Source organism: Rhinatrema bivittatum, chromosome 1 (genome assembly GCF_901001135.1).
Source record: "Rhinatrema bivittatum chromosome 1, aRhiBiv1.1, whole genome shotgun sequence".
Classification (NCBI taxonomy): Eukaryota; Metazoa; Chordata; class Amphibia; order Gymnophiona; family Rhinatrematidae; genus Rhinatrema; species Rhinatrema bivittatum.
This window is the reverse complement of record NC_042615.1, coordinates 155,522,458-155,535,675: the sequence shown is the minus strand read 5'-3', so window position 1 is coordinate 155,535,675 and position 13,218 is coordinate 155,522,458. Positions and strand designations below refer to the sequence as shown.

Here is a 13,218-nt window from a genome sequence, read left to right as displayed (position 1 = left end):
TAGGGGACTGGAAACAATGCAAAATGTGCCTGAGCACATGATGCTTGCTACAATTATATCAGCCTTCTCAAATGTATGTGTAGCAGTGTCTGTGACTTTAGAATAAATACAATACTTTTTATCCAAATATAATAGACTTCTATTTTCTGTTAATGTTTTTTATCATTGACTCTATGGAGTAGTGCCGCATAAGCATTTTTGACCACATTTAAATGAGGCAGAGTGGCAATTGAAGTGTGGTCAAGCATTTTTCACTTCTTGCTTTTCCTTCATGATGGCATCACAGCAGGATCATGCTCATTTAGTTTCCTCTCCCCAATTTCAGATGTTGGCATTGCATATAAGGAAAGAAATGATGAGACTCGTACATTTCAGAGTGGAGCCAGATCTAAAAATTCATATGAAGGGGGTTTATTTGTTTCTACAGAGATATGTAGAACTCCTGAATTGCGTGCGTTAAATATAGGATATGGTTCTTTTTTTCCACCAAAGCTGAAAATTTGTTCCAACTCCCATATTTGGATGAGCCCTGTGCATTTTGAATAACTAGCCTTCTGTCATATAATATATATTACAAGCATTATAGTTTTAGATTGATTATTGTGTCCTCTGCCACCTTCTTACTTCCTTTCTTGGCTATCTCCTCTTATGTCTACCATAAGCCACTTTTTCTGCTGTGCTCTTCTCTGTACATATACATTGGACTTAAAATTCCTTATCCTTAAGAGCAGGGCTTACTAAATTTGGCTCTTGTTTCTTGACCAGCCCTAGTTTAAAGCATAATCAAAATATGCAAATTAGCTTGGTTCTTAAATCTAATATGTGCAACAAACATTAACAGAAAATAGAAGTCTATTATATTTGGATAAAAAGTATTGTATTTATTCTAAAGTCACAGACACTGCTACATTAATATTAGTTCCGGATATCCTGAAAATATGATCTAGTTGAAAATCCGAAGGATAAAGTTTGGTTACCTTGTTGTTAAAGATATGTGGGCTGAAAATGAGAAATGTTTGTCTTAAACTTTCATCACTTGAGCCAGACAAGGGGGATGCTGCTGCAGTTTGAAACTTCCTCTGTGAACATATAATACTTACATTTTGCTCTGTACTCTTTTTCAATTTCAAAAGCAGTCATTCTGAGGGCAATTTTCTGAAGGATTTCAGGGAGTAAAAAAGCATTTTATCCATGTAAATCACTTGCCTGATAATTGCACACCCTGTATGCGAGTAAGACTATGTGCACACTTCCAGAAGGCCTGTGCTTTTAACCCACATTGTAGCGCAGGCATTCCCGGGCTGGGGTTAAAACTGCTCGTATAGTTTCAGAACTATGCCCGTAGTTTTGTTCAGAAAAAGCAGGTGGAAATCTGTGCGGGTACTTTCAAAGTAAAAGTCCGTGTGTATTTTTCCTTTGAAAACTGATGCAAATATGGCTGGTAAAATGTACCCAGTGACTTTTCACCCACCTGCACAGTTTTGAGAATCGCCCCCACTGTGGCTGCTCTTGCTTGAATGTTCTCCCACAGTTTTTCATTATTCGTGACTTTGTCAGCTGGTCCCCATTTAGTATCCTACATGAAGCACTTCTGCTTGCTGTTCCCATTTCTCCCCCTTCGGAGTTGAACCAAAGTACAATGAAAAATATTCCAGAATATTTCACTGAAGAACTATTTAAGATGGGTATTAGTGCTTTCCAGTGCATAAAAAAAAAAAAAGCACTTAGCAACTGGTTCCATTCCCCTATCTGAAGGCACGAAAATTTCTGTGATCATGCACTGATCAGGTGCACACTTGTGGAGAAGAATGAAAAGGCCTAGCATGTTCCTTATTGAAAATTAACTTGATTTTTCCTGTTTTCTGTTGGCTCCGCTCTTCAGTATTGAGTCTGAATGGAGGGTATTGCAGTGATTTAGTTATATGATCTTCTCTTATGTTTTGCCTTTTTTTTGTAATAGTTCTGTATGCGATACCCTATTTTCTGTAACAGCTGCTTTACTAGTAATATTTTTTTGTAATATATATAAAAAAAGATCTTGATCTGATAAAGATGATAGTGCTTTTTAGCTTTAAATATTGAAAATGCTAGAAAACCCATGCATAAACTTGGTTTTCACTTCCTTTCTTGCTCTCATGAAGGCAGAGGATGATTCGTATTGCTGATGCCCTTTAATGATCATTTTCTCTCTGGCAGGACACCATCCGAGAAGAAACAGAAGCAGCAAACCAGAGGGAAGAGACAGATTCTGCAGTCTGTGCGGAATGGCAGAATTTGGAACTCGTCTTACCAGAAGGTTGGTGCTCAAAGTCTTTTAATGTTGGGCTGCTGGTCTTGGGGACGGCTTGCCCTGTACTTCCTTCTGAAAGTGTTTCAGTATCCAGACATGAGTGTTGTAGATTCCTACTGACATCTAGAGGCTGCATGGGAAAATTGCTGGATGTATATGTACCCATAAACCATCAACCTTTCAAATGTTTGGAATGCATTAGATTTGTGTTTTGCAACCTGCAGAACTGCCTTTTTTTTTTTTTTTTTTTTTTTTTTTTAAATTGTAGCAGTGTTTCAATAATGAGCCATTTTAAGAACTTCATGAAAGTAAGCATGTGATGGTGCAGTAATGGTGGGGGTATCATATCCCAAAGGGCCATAAGTATTTATCTCTTGGTGCTGTTTCCCCAGGCACATTTCCCTCTCTTTGCTTGTCCCAAGGTGTGGGTCCTTTCTCTGAGGGGGGGAAGGGAAGGCTAACCTTCTAAGCCCAGGCGGTGGTGTGATTATCCTTCCTGTATGTGACTGTATGATGTCTCTCCCTTTCTTTCACTCTGTGATGATGTTGCAGGGACCAGACAGGACACAGTATTGGGTGTTCAAAATAAGTTTAGTATGATTCTCTTCAATGTAAATAAAGATCAATCAATCAGAAATTAATGGTCAACTATATATCTGTAATTACAGCTGGCTTCTTTCACTGAGCTCTTCTCTACTCTGTGTATGTGTCCTCAGAATAGTTCTTGGGATAGAGCTTATTCCTCAGACTGTGAGAGGCTAAGATATCCCAGTTGTGCATGGAAATCCCTAAGAACATAAAGGATCCCCTTAGCCACAAAAATATACCTGAGGTCCGCATGAGTCAAAATAGTCTCCAGCCTGTGTCCTGTGTCCCATAGAGTGAAGATCTCATTGTGGATCTCCAAAGTTCCTCTCCCCTCACCGGACCCCTTCTGATGTGACCTCCTATTAAGATAGGTCTGCTGCTAGACAAAACAGGCCAATATATAGTCCAGCTTCAACCGTGAGGAGGGGGTGGCACTAAACCTCCTTGCAAAACGCTTTTCAAATTCTCTAAAACATTTCTCTATGCTGCTGAGTCACTGCTGCCTTCCACTTCAGGGAAATGGATATACACAGGTCGCCTCACCTCTGGCCCCTGGATTCGGGTCTGGTCCCTCTTCAGAACTGGAGGAGAGTCTCGCCCCTGATAAAATCCCAAAACATTGCCCAAACCGCACCCAAAGTGTGTTTGCCCTAAACTGGAGGGAGAACCTGACAGACAAGGGGTGCGCACTGCATGTATCTCCTCAAAACAACGAGCTCCCAAACCCGGCTCCTTAACTCTTCAGAAGCCAACTCAAGATGACCATACTCAACAAGAGTAACTAGCCCCTCCCAAATGAACTAAGGAGCTACCATTCACAGCCAGCTTCAAGGGGAGTCGCTGCAAGGAAACAGTTTCCCCCCGCCGAGGACAGGGATCTAGGGCCATCTAATGGAGGCCAGGAGGTCTCTACATACATTTAGTTTTAGCTGACATCTTTTCATTTATAGCTCAAGGTGAGTTACATCCAGCTACAATAATTATTTCACTGTTCTCAGAGGGCTTACCATCTAAAGGGTCGCTTACTAAGGTGGAGGGGGAAATACCACCGGGTAACCCCTAGAAGCAGCACATCCCTGAGCCATGTTTTAAAGGACATGAGCAGCCCAAATTAACCTCTATTGCTGCTTGAAAAACCTTGGGAGCCTTGAGACCTCTTCCCCCTTCCCATCACCTCTTGAGGTGCCCAAGGTATTAAAAACATTAAAGAAAATGTAAAAATTGGCATTGTTGGCCCTGTCACCTTGTAGCCCAAAACACTCTCCCCCATACCTCCCCCCCCCCCCCCCCCCCCAATATCCTCCAGTCCATTACCCGATGATCCCTGGTGGTTTAGTGGAGATTGGGACACCCTATAGGACTCCAGGCTCTCAGTGCAGTTATTGTCAAAATGGCACAGGTTGGCTACTTGGTGACCTTTGTCCCAACACATGATAGAGGCAAAGGTATGCAGTCGACCAGTGCCATTTTCATAACGATGGCGCCAAGCCAGGAGCTCTGCAGGGTGCTGCAGGCGCCATTAAACCACCTGGAATCATCAGGTAACGGATTGTGGTTGGTTGAGGGAGAGGTAGGAGGTGTAGGGGGAGTCATTTTTTGCTACAATTAGGTGGGTTTGGGAGGAGATGCAGGACCAACATCACTTTTTAACTTTTCTTTCATATTTTTAATATTTTGGCCTCTTCAGTGGAGGGTTTGGATCGGAGTTTCAAGACCACCTGGGATTTGCACATAGCTGGGAAGGGAGATATGCGGGCTGCTCCAGGCCCTTTGTGGAGACCTCCAAGAGCATGTGTTATTGTCCCGATGCTCCTGGAAAAAGAGGTGTAGCTAATTTTCCTCTAAATGCGGCTTGCAAATTTTGCAGGCCGTGTTAATTAATTTGCATTAGATTTACTAGTAATGAGCTGCCTTTCTTGCAGAGTAGCTCATTACCATACTTGTGCTTTGCTGGGGGGGAATTAATGCACAGCACTTGAAATACCATGCGTTATGTCTACATTAAGACTTTGTAAATGCTGTTCACCACATACTGAGGAAACCCCTAACATAATTCATTAAATCGCACCCTAAGTTTGTACTTGAAGGCACCCAAAAACTTGGGCTCTCCTTGCTGCTCTTTGATTTCCAGATGGGGACCCCTGGACCTCTGTCTTTGGGTACTGCAGTCTTAAACCTAACCCCATTTGTTGTGCCTGACATAAAGTTTGTGGATAAAAAGTACCTGCAAATTTTACACTTCTGCTCACAATTTGAAAGCCGTCCTTTTTGTGGATAAACCTGTGTTTACCAGTCTATAAATTTCCTCTGAACAATGTCCTCTCCTTCAGTGTGGGTAAAAGTGTGTTTGTTCTTTCACAATGTACTTATTTTTACTGGCAGAGAAAAAGGGGGTGGATTAGGTCAGTGGAGAAAATGTGTAGGATGTGATTTCATTTTGCAGATTTTTTGGTATGTACTTTGCATCATCTGCAATGCAGGTGCAAAGTCTACTGGTATTTTTGTACCCACGGGGTGCATACTGGCAGACGTCAAAAGAAAAATTCTTCAGGGAGTTTCCCTTTGAAAATGAGCTTGTTTCTATAGACCTGCGAGCTGCCTGGGTAGGCCGAAAATTACCCCCTTAGCGACTGGGGGATGGATGGATGGTATTGATTTTCTACTGCTACACTGAATGTAGAGGGCTAAATGACAAATGGATCAAAGCACATGATATGAAGCAAAAGCTTATTTATACACATTCCAGGGTCATGTATGCCTGCCTTGCATGATAGTATTGCTGTTGTAAGTCCATTTCCTTTTACAAAATAAATATGCTTTGAAGGTGTCTTCAGTTCTTTACAATGTCACATCTGACAGTGTTCCCTTGTCCTTGCAAGCTTATGTCTCTATAAATCGGTTAATCTGTAAGGTGCCACCAGCCCCTTTGTCAGTTTTGGTGCTTCAGACTAGCTTGGCTAGCCCTTCTAAAAATATAGGTTAACATGGAGTTTCCTTTTTGCTCATAGCAGTGTGTCCTGGATTGGCCACTGTTGGAAACAGGATGCTGGGCTTGATGGACCCTTGGTCTGACCCAGTATGGCATGTTCTTATATCTTTCTCAGACCACTATTTTTATGACACAGTAGTCCATGAAGAAACTCTATTCTTTCCAAACAATTGGGTATGCAAATTGTCATCCTTTATTTCTTAATTTTCTAACATACTGCCATTCCAGGGACAAAACCTACCCTTAGTCGTGTACAGTAATATCAATCATTCATATACAAAGCCAAATATAAAATTATAACATCAATAAAGACCTAAAACTAAACTAAATATTAAATTAAAATTACAAATTACAATTAAAACCTCTCATTCCCCCACTCTTAATTAGTTTCCTGACTGCCATAAACCAGTATAGAGAGAATGCATCTGTCACACTCATATCATCGTCCCTTTGTCACAGCAGAGTGCCAGCTCCTCTCTACTCCCTTCCCCAGTATTCATCTATCCGCCTAGAAACAACTAACTTTTTAAAAACTTTTGTTAGATACCCGCCGACTGTTGGATGAGAACGCAATACTTGAAGGCTAGACCATTGTGTTAGGTTTAGTTATAAGAAAGCTGTATTTTATGTATGTTAACTTTGTGAACTGCATAGATATTTTTGGAGAGTGCAGTATAAATAATTTTCAATAAGTAAATAAGATATTTCTGTGATCAGCGGATTTCGAAAATATGCCTGTTAAATTTACATGCACAAAATTGCAGCTGCTGTCAAGCAGGAGTAACTTTTGTGTGTATGTCCTGGGCGAGGTTCCATGGGCACTTGCGGATTTCAAATCTGCTTTGAGAATTCTGGCTAGAATCTGCTGCCGCTTTTTTTATTTGTGGGCATTAACCCCCATGCGGGCTGTTTTGAAAATTCCCCTCCCTGCCTGTAAATCACATTTCTTAAGTAATGTATACTTTTGCTTCCTGATTTCAGGCTTTAAGCAGTCTGAAAAGGCTTCTGGACATTTTAGCGCTTCCGTGACCAGCTTGGAGTTTACCCCGAGTTACCATCCTAAGGAACCTGTTGCTAAAGATACAGATCAGAGCGGGGGAGCGGGAGAAACGTGTGTTGCAGTTACGCAAAAGGTATGGAAATTAACCTCGATTGTGAAAAGGAAAGCAACAGCAGCTAAACGTAGAAATCCACCTGCTGACTGACAAGAGCTGTAAGCACAGGAATGTTCAGTGGAAGAGTACAATTAATTCCATAGATGATCATGCCGAAGGAACTAAGTCACCATCAATTCAAGGGATCCCAGGGGTACTTAATAAATATCTTGTCATCTTTTTGTCTGTTGACTTCTTACCATGTCTTAGTCTGTTTGCCCTTCTGGGGACTCCACCATTCCTGTATTTGCTCTGGTGCTAATCAGAATTGGCCCCGGCTTTTCCCCTACAATTCCACCTGTGATGCCTGCCGATCATGCGATGCCCTGTGGTTTCATCAGGACCCCATGATAAGAGGATGGCTTTGAGCCATTACTTTGTGTTTTTTCCCTTCATACACTTTTTCTGCAGGACTGAAAGAAGAACCTACAGTTCTCTCTAGAGCTTCTCTAAGGCTATTCTACGACTAGTGAGGCAGTATAAAGATTAGTGCCACTTCTCCTCCTCAGCAGAGGTCTTCCATCTCCCTCTGACCTAGAGGAGGGATTTAAATCAGGAAGTGTCATGTTGATCTCCCACAGTGCACTGGATGGCACTATTGAGTCAACAGGCTTAACCCATTCTGCCTTGTTAAAATAATGGAGGGTTTTTTTTTCTTTATTTTTACAAAGATTAAATTAATTTTCTTCTTCTAGTTTGCAGGGCACCAAAAATATTTGTTTTTAAATACATTTCTCACTAAGATGTTTTCTGCGTATATTTATTAAACTATTCACAGCTTCCTGTAAAAGTTATTGGCAGGTCATGGTATTCTCCAAAACGTTCATGTCCAGATTATGAAGTTGTAAGTCTCAATGAATGTCGCACATTCTGTGGCCATTGTGATCTGCTCAGGGACTTTTAAATTGCCGTAAATGACAGCATTACCAGTCCATTGCCTGCGCTTTTGCTTGTCTAATCCCTTGAAGTCTTCAGAGTAACTGATGGAGTACCAACTTTTAAAACATTTTTTGTATAAAATCTTTATACTTAGCTGCTCATGAACTGTAAGTCCACAATCGAGCTTGCACACCAATATGCCACGTGTTTTAAATGCAATCAAAAATCTTGATAAAAAATGGACATAGGGCCGATGATTATATAAATATGAGCAAGGCAATGATATAATTGCTCAAATAAGCTCAGCAATGTTTTTGCCCAGGATATATGATGGTCTTTTTAATACTGAGAAATGTATTCAAGAATATTTGAGTCTGCGTAGACTTTCATCTAAATGAGTCATTGTTGACAAGTTGAAAGTTTTATAATTTTTTCGATTTAAGACAACGGGGTGGGAACGGTGTTGTGTGTATTGTTTCAAGTTTCTACCATCGGACTAAACTTGTTTTAGCATATACAAATGTTTTAGCCAGCACTGAAATAGTGCGATATTCAAATTGGTGGTTGATATGACTCAGCATCCTAGACTTGGGTAAATGGTTACTGTATTGGCAAGTTTTGGAGAGAATGCAAAGCAGACATTGTTTTTCCTACTGTAGAATGTAGAGTATTCCTAATGCTCAAACTAAATAAAAGCACAAAGAATAAGCCTTTGCAAAACAGGTGACGGAATAGGTAGGACCAGAGCCATAATTATAAACCAGTATATGTTTGAAAAACTTGTTGCCATGCCTAAGTGTCAGCTCGCTCAGACCAACTTTTTAATGTATTTTAAATCGAAAGACCCACAGCAGCTGAAATGGGAATGGCCATCCTGCATCCCCTCGCCAGCAGATTTGCACAGCTTACTGGATCTTCTGTCACCCACAGACAGCACACTAAGAGGATAGCTTTCAAAGCTGCTCGCACATGCCCTTATGCACGTATATGGTTGCACGCAAAGTTGCTACAGTATTTTATAACCTGCGTGGAAATGATATGCCCAGGTTATAAAATCCGAGTATATATATATATATATATATATATATATATATATGTGTGTGTAAAAACTACGAGCTGTGCAAGTTTCAACTTATCCAATTAAGTAGTGGCACTTACCCGGATAAATTCAGATTTATCCGGCTAAGTATGAAAAGCGCTACTTGTCCATCTAAGTAGCACATTTTGGACTTATGTAAGGTAGCCAGATTAATCTAAAAATGCTACTTAGCCGGATAAATCTTAAAATACTATTTATCCGGCTAAATCAGATAGCTGGGTGAGTAACGCTTTTAAACTTATCTGACTATCTGACTTAGCCAGATAAATAGCATTTTAAGACTTATCTGACTATCTTATATAAAGTCAGGGGATTTTCTAACATGTGTGCGCAATTCAACTAGCCAGTTTTACCAATTAGCTGCCAGCTCGCCCAGTCCATCTGCAGCTCATGAAGACACTCTGGCTTTCAGCCTGAAGTTCCCCCATTTTACCCAGATCCTCATCCAGTCATTTAAGATATTAACAATAACTTACTACAGATATTGAGCAGGAGTAAATATATATGCAAGTAAACTTGAAAATTTACATGTATAAATTGCTTATAAAATAGCAACTTACACGTGTAAATGTTGGCACCTTCCCAGAATGCCCCTGGCCACCCCTTTTTTACACACGCAAATTTACTTGTGGACCTTGATTTGCATGTTATACTGAGATTTCTAAAATAGGTATTTTTTTTTACACATGTAACTTTTGAAAATTTATCTTTAAGTCTTTTCTCCCATTGATTTGCTAAGGCTTTTCTCCTTTTCAAAAGCATTTACACTCTTAAAAGTGGGTTTTACACATGTACATGCACTTTGCATGTGTAAGTGAGCTTTTGAAAATTGCTACAATATATGCCATTGAATTGTCCATACACGTGTAAAGGGCTTTTGAAAATTGCTATGATGATGTTACTTTTGCGCGTATTGCTCCTTAGAAAATTCACCTGTATGTGAATCAGGCCTTTGATCTCGCAGAGATGCATGGGGCCAAAACAGCCTCTTCTATATTCCCATTTGGAGTTGACTTCTGCACCTCTGAAGGATTTATGTGACTCCTACATTGGCTTGCGATTGTCTTCTGTACAGAGCTGTGCAGTGCCAGCAATAAGTCTTAATGTTGGACTTATGGGGAGTTGGCGCCCCTAAACAGGCCTTTATAATGACTTTATTTTGCCTTTTTCCATTGACCGAATCTGCAAGGAAAGGGCAGACCAAAAGCTGTTTCATTGAATGACATCTCTCGGGCCATCACTGCCCTATTCTGATACCCAGCCTTTCTGGTTTGCATTGAAATCATATCTGCATTAAAGCTGTGGCCTTGACTTTTTGTGCCTAGGTATTGATAGTGGGCAAAACGATTGTTTGTAGTTATCCACTGTGAAGAATTATTTCACTATACTCTAATAAATCCATGATCACTGCTGGCAAAGTTAACAAAATAGTGGACATTTAAGTCTGTGCTCAATAGTTCTTTTAAAAACTGTTCCCATGCATCTGTTGGAAGTCAGGTTAAGTACCTCTGTTTTCAAAGAAAATATAATAAATTTTGGAAAGAGTAATATCTATCTTGTTTAAAAAAAAAAAAACAAGAAGCCAGCAAATACAGATGATTTCAAGCTCTCTCTGTGCCTAAATATGTACCTGGCTGTTTTGTGTACAGTTTTGCTATTGTCTTAGTCTCATATATCTCACTTGTTTTATATTGTTTATTTTTCCATTGTTTTGGTAGGAAGTGACATCAAAGGCCGATGACCAAGATGGTGGCAGAGTATTTGAGTATTTCAAGACTGTTCCTGAAACTTGCCAAGTTATACCTCACACACCAGATCAGCAAGGTAGGGTAAAAAAGAGTTTTTCAGTTTTATGAACTTTTAAATAGGAACAGTAAGCTGACAATTGCTGAGATCTCAATGTAAGAGAATTTCAGATAAAGGCATGAGAGAGCGCAGCTCTTCTGACTGTTATAAGAGATATATAAGATTGACTGGGTAAGTCCATTCATAACTCAGTCATCATTTTGACAATGGTCCAGGTCACCATCTGGTGCCCTTTCATAATATGGGTGAAAAAAGGAAGGATGCCGAGTTTAGGCTGCCTGTCTTTTTACATGGCCAGTAGAGGGGCTCGCATTGCTGCAATATCCTTGGGCACTTTTTAACCCATGGTTTTTGCATCAGTTTTCACCGGAAATGTACACGCAGACTTTGACTTTGCAAATTGCCCCTGGGAAGAGCACAGGCAGAAATGTGTACTTTTTCTGCAGATACTTTTTCCAGCCGAAACTGTGCACATACTTTAGAATATCCTAAATTACGCACACAGTTTTCTTTCTTGACCTAGCCCTGTCCCAGGGATGACTCCACTACAATGTAGGTAAAAGTACCCGCCTGCCTGCATACAGGCTGGGCGGTTTTCAGACTGGCAATTTCCGCACATAAGCTGTGTAAATTGCCCTATTAAAAGTGATAGAAAAATGCAGCTACAGTTTTCAAGGACAATGCAACATACGCTGCCTGAAATATCTGTCAAACAATTGCCACTGCAAAGTAGCAAGCTCTTCCTCAGTGTTTGATGCTGAATTCTTCTTGACAAGTTTAAATAAACCTACCAGAAAATGACTTGACTGAATAATAGTGCCATAAGCCTTCAAAAAAAGAGAAAATAATTTGTTATAAATTTTCGCTATAATTCTGGGGATTTCCTTTGGATGCTGAAAGTCTATGAGCTGCTTTGGGAGCTTGTACCTCCCCTGCCGCACTCTAATGAGTTTTGGGATGCAGCTGGGGAGGGAACAAATGCATCTCTGCTTATGCCAAGCTGCAGATTTTTTCTTATGAGAGTGTATAACACTGTGTTAGCGCTATGTGTCCTCAAATGACTTTGGTGGTTAGGCTGAAGTGCCTCTTTCACACCTAAAATGTTTATAACTTTGTTTGTCTTCATGCAATTCAACCGTCTGTATCCTGTGCAAAATTTCAGCTGGGCACACAATAAGAAGTAATCCCTATTAGAGATGTGCATCGGGTGCCCAATCGTTTCCGCTTTGAGATTTGTGTGGCCGTGGGAAAATCTCGTATTCCTGCAGATCGGCATTTTTTTTCGTGAAAAATCGTTTTTCGGCTTAGTGCGCACAAATTTGGAGAAAATGCAATCGTTTTATCTGTTTCCCGATCCTTGACGATTTAGGAAATATCGTACGAATTTCCTAATCATCAAACGATTGCACATCCCTAATCCCTATACTATAATTATTAAAATGTAACTGCTAATTCATTCATTGGGGCCGATGCCAAAAAAGAATGCTGAAAGCGGGTGCTGAGTATTCAGTGACTGCTTTCCTAGTGTGATCCCAGGCACCTCCTGGGGGCGCCATGCAATATTTAAATTAGGGGTCGTGTTGTCAAGGAGGTGCTAGGGTCAATTGCGTGCTCCTAGCGCCTCCTTGACAGCGGGAGTCCGTAAGCGATAGGCTGTCAGCGCCCATCTGCTGGTTAGGAAAACAGATGCTGAATTTATCGGCATCCATTTTCCTAATTGGCACACGGCCACGGGTTCGGGAAACGGATGCTTGTTAACTGAGCGTCCGTTTCCCGAACCTGACCGCTGGCACTTTTTTTTTTTTTTTAAATCTTTAGTTCCTCCTACTTAATATCGCAATGGTATTAAACTTTTGGAAGTGCTCAGAAATTAACGCCTGCTCTAGGCAGGCGTTAATTTCCAAGTGCAAAACTGCGTTTTGGTCGCTTTTTTTTTTTTTTTTTTTTTTTTTTTTTTTGCATTTCGGGTGAGTTACAGCCTCATCAACATGCATTTGCATGTGATGAGCGCTGTTAGTTTTGCCGCGCGTTGTGGAAGTGCCAATCCCCTTATTGCGTAAGGGGATTAGGTTGCACCTACACAACTCGCGTCCAACTGCGGGTTAAACAGTGCGCTCAGCTCCCTTGACTGCTTCCGTAGGTTGATATTCAAAGGCATTTATCCAGATAACTTTTAAATAGCCAGATAAGTGAGAGTAATTGCAAGAGTGTCCTTGGTTGGAGTTGTTAGCTGAATAAGTTATATTCTCGATATTTGGAATTAGCCAAATAAGTTATTCAACTAATTCAAGAATTGCAGACCGCAAGGTTAAAGTTATCCAGGAATGTGTTCCTGCCTAACTTTAACCTTAACCGGCTATATTCAAAGAACTTAGCTAGTTAAATAATGATTCCCAGTAAAAAAAAAAAAGTT

At 40.5% G+C, this 13,218-nt stretch overlaps 1 protein-coding gene across 15 annotated transcripts in view; it reads left to right on the top strand.

Annotated features, from left to right (window-relative positions):
- LIMCH1 (LIM and calponin homology domains 1) overlaps positions 1-13,218 on the top strand; it is a 692,462-nt gene that overhangs the window by 615,803 nt on the left and 63,441 nt on the right. For all 15 annotated transcript variants that reach the window (XM_029588796.1, XM_029588765.1, XM_029588757.1 and 12 more), the window contains 3 exons: positions 2,197-2,296; positions 6,849-7,000; positions 10,718-10,823. In XM_029588796.1, coding sequence (XP_029444656.1) covers positions 2,197-2,296; positions 6,849-7,000; positions 10,718-10,823 — 358 coding nt within the window. The remainder of the gene's footprint in view (positions 1-2,196; positions 2,297-6,848; positions 7,001-10,717; positions 10,824-13,218) is intronic.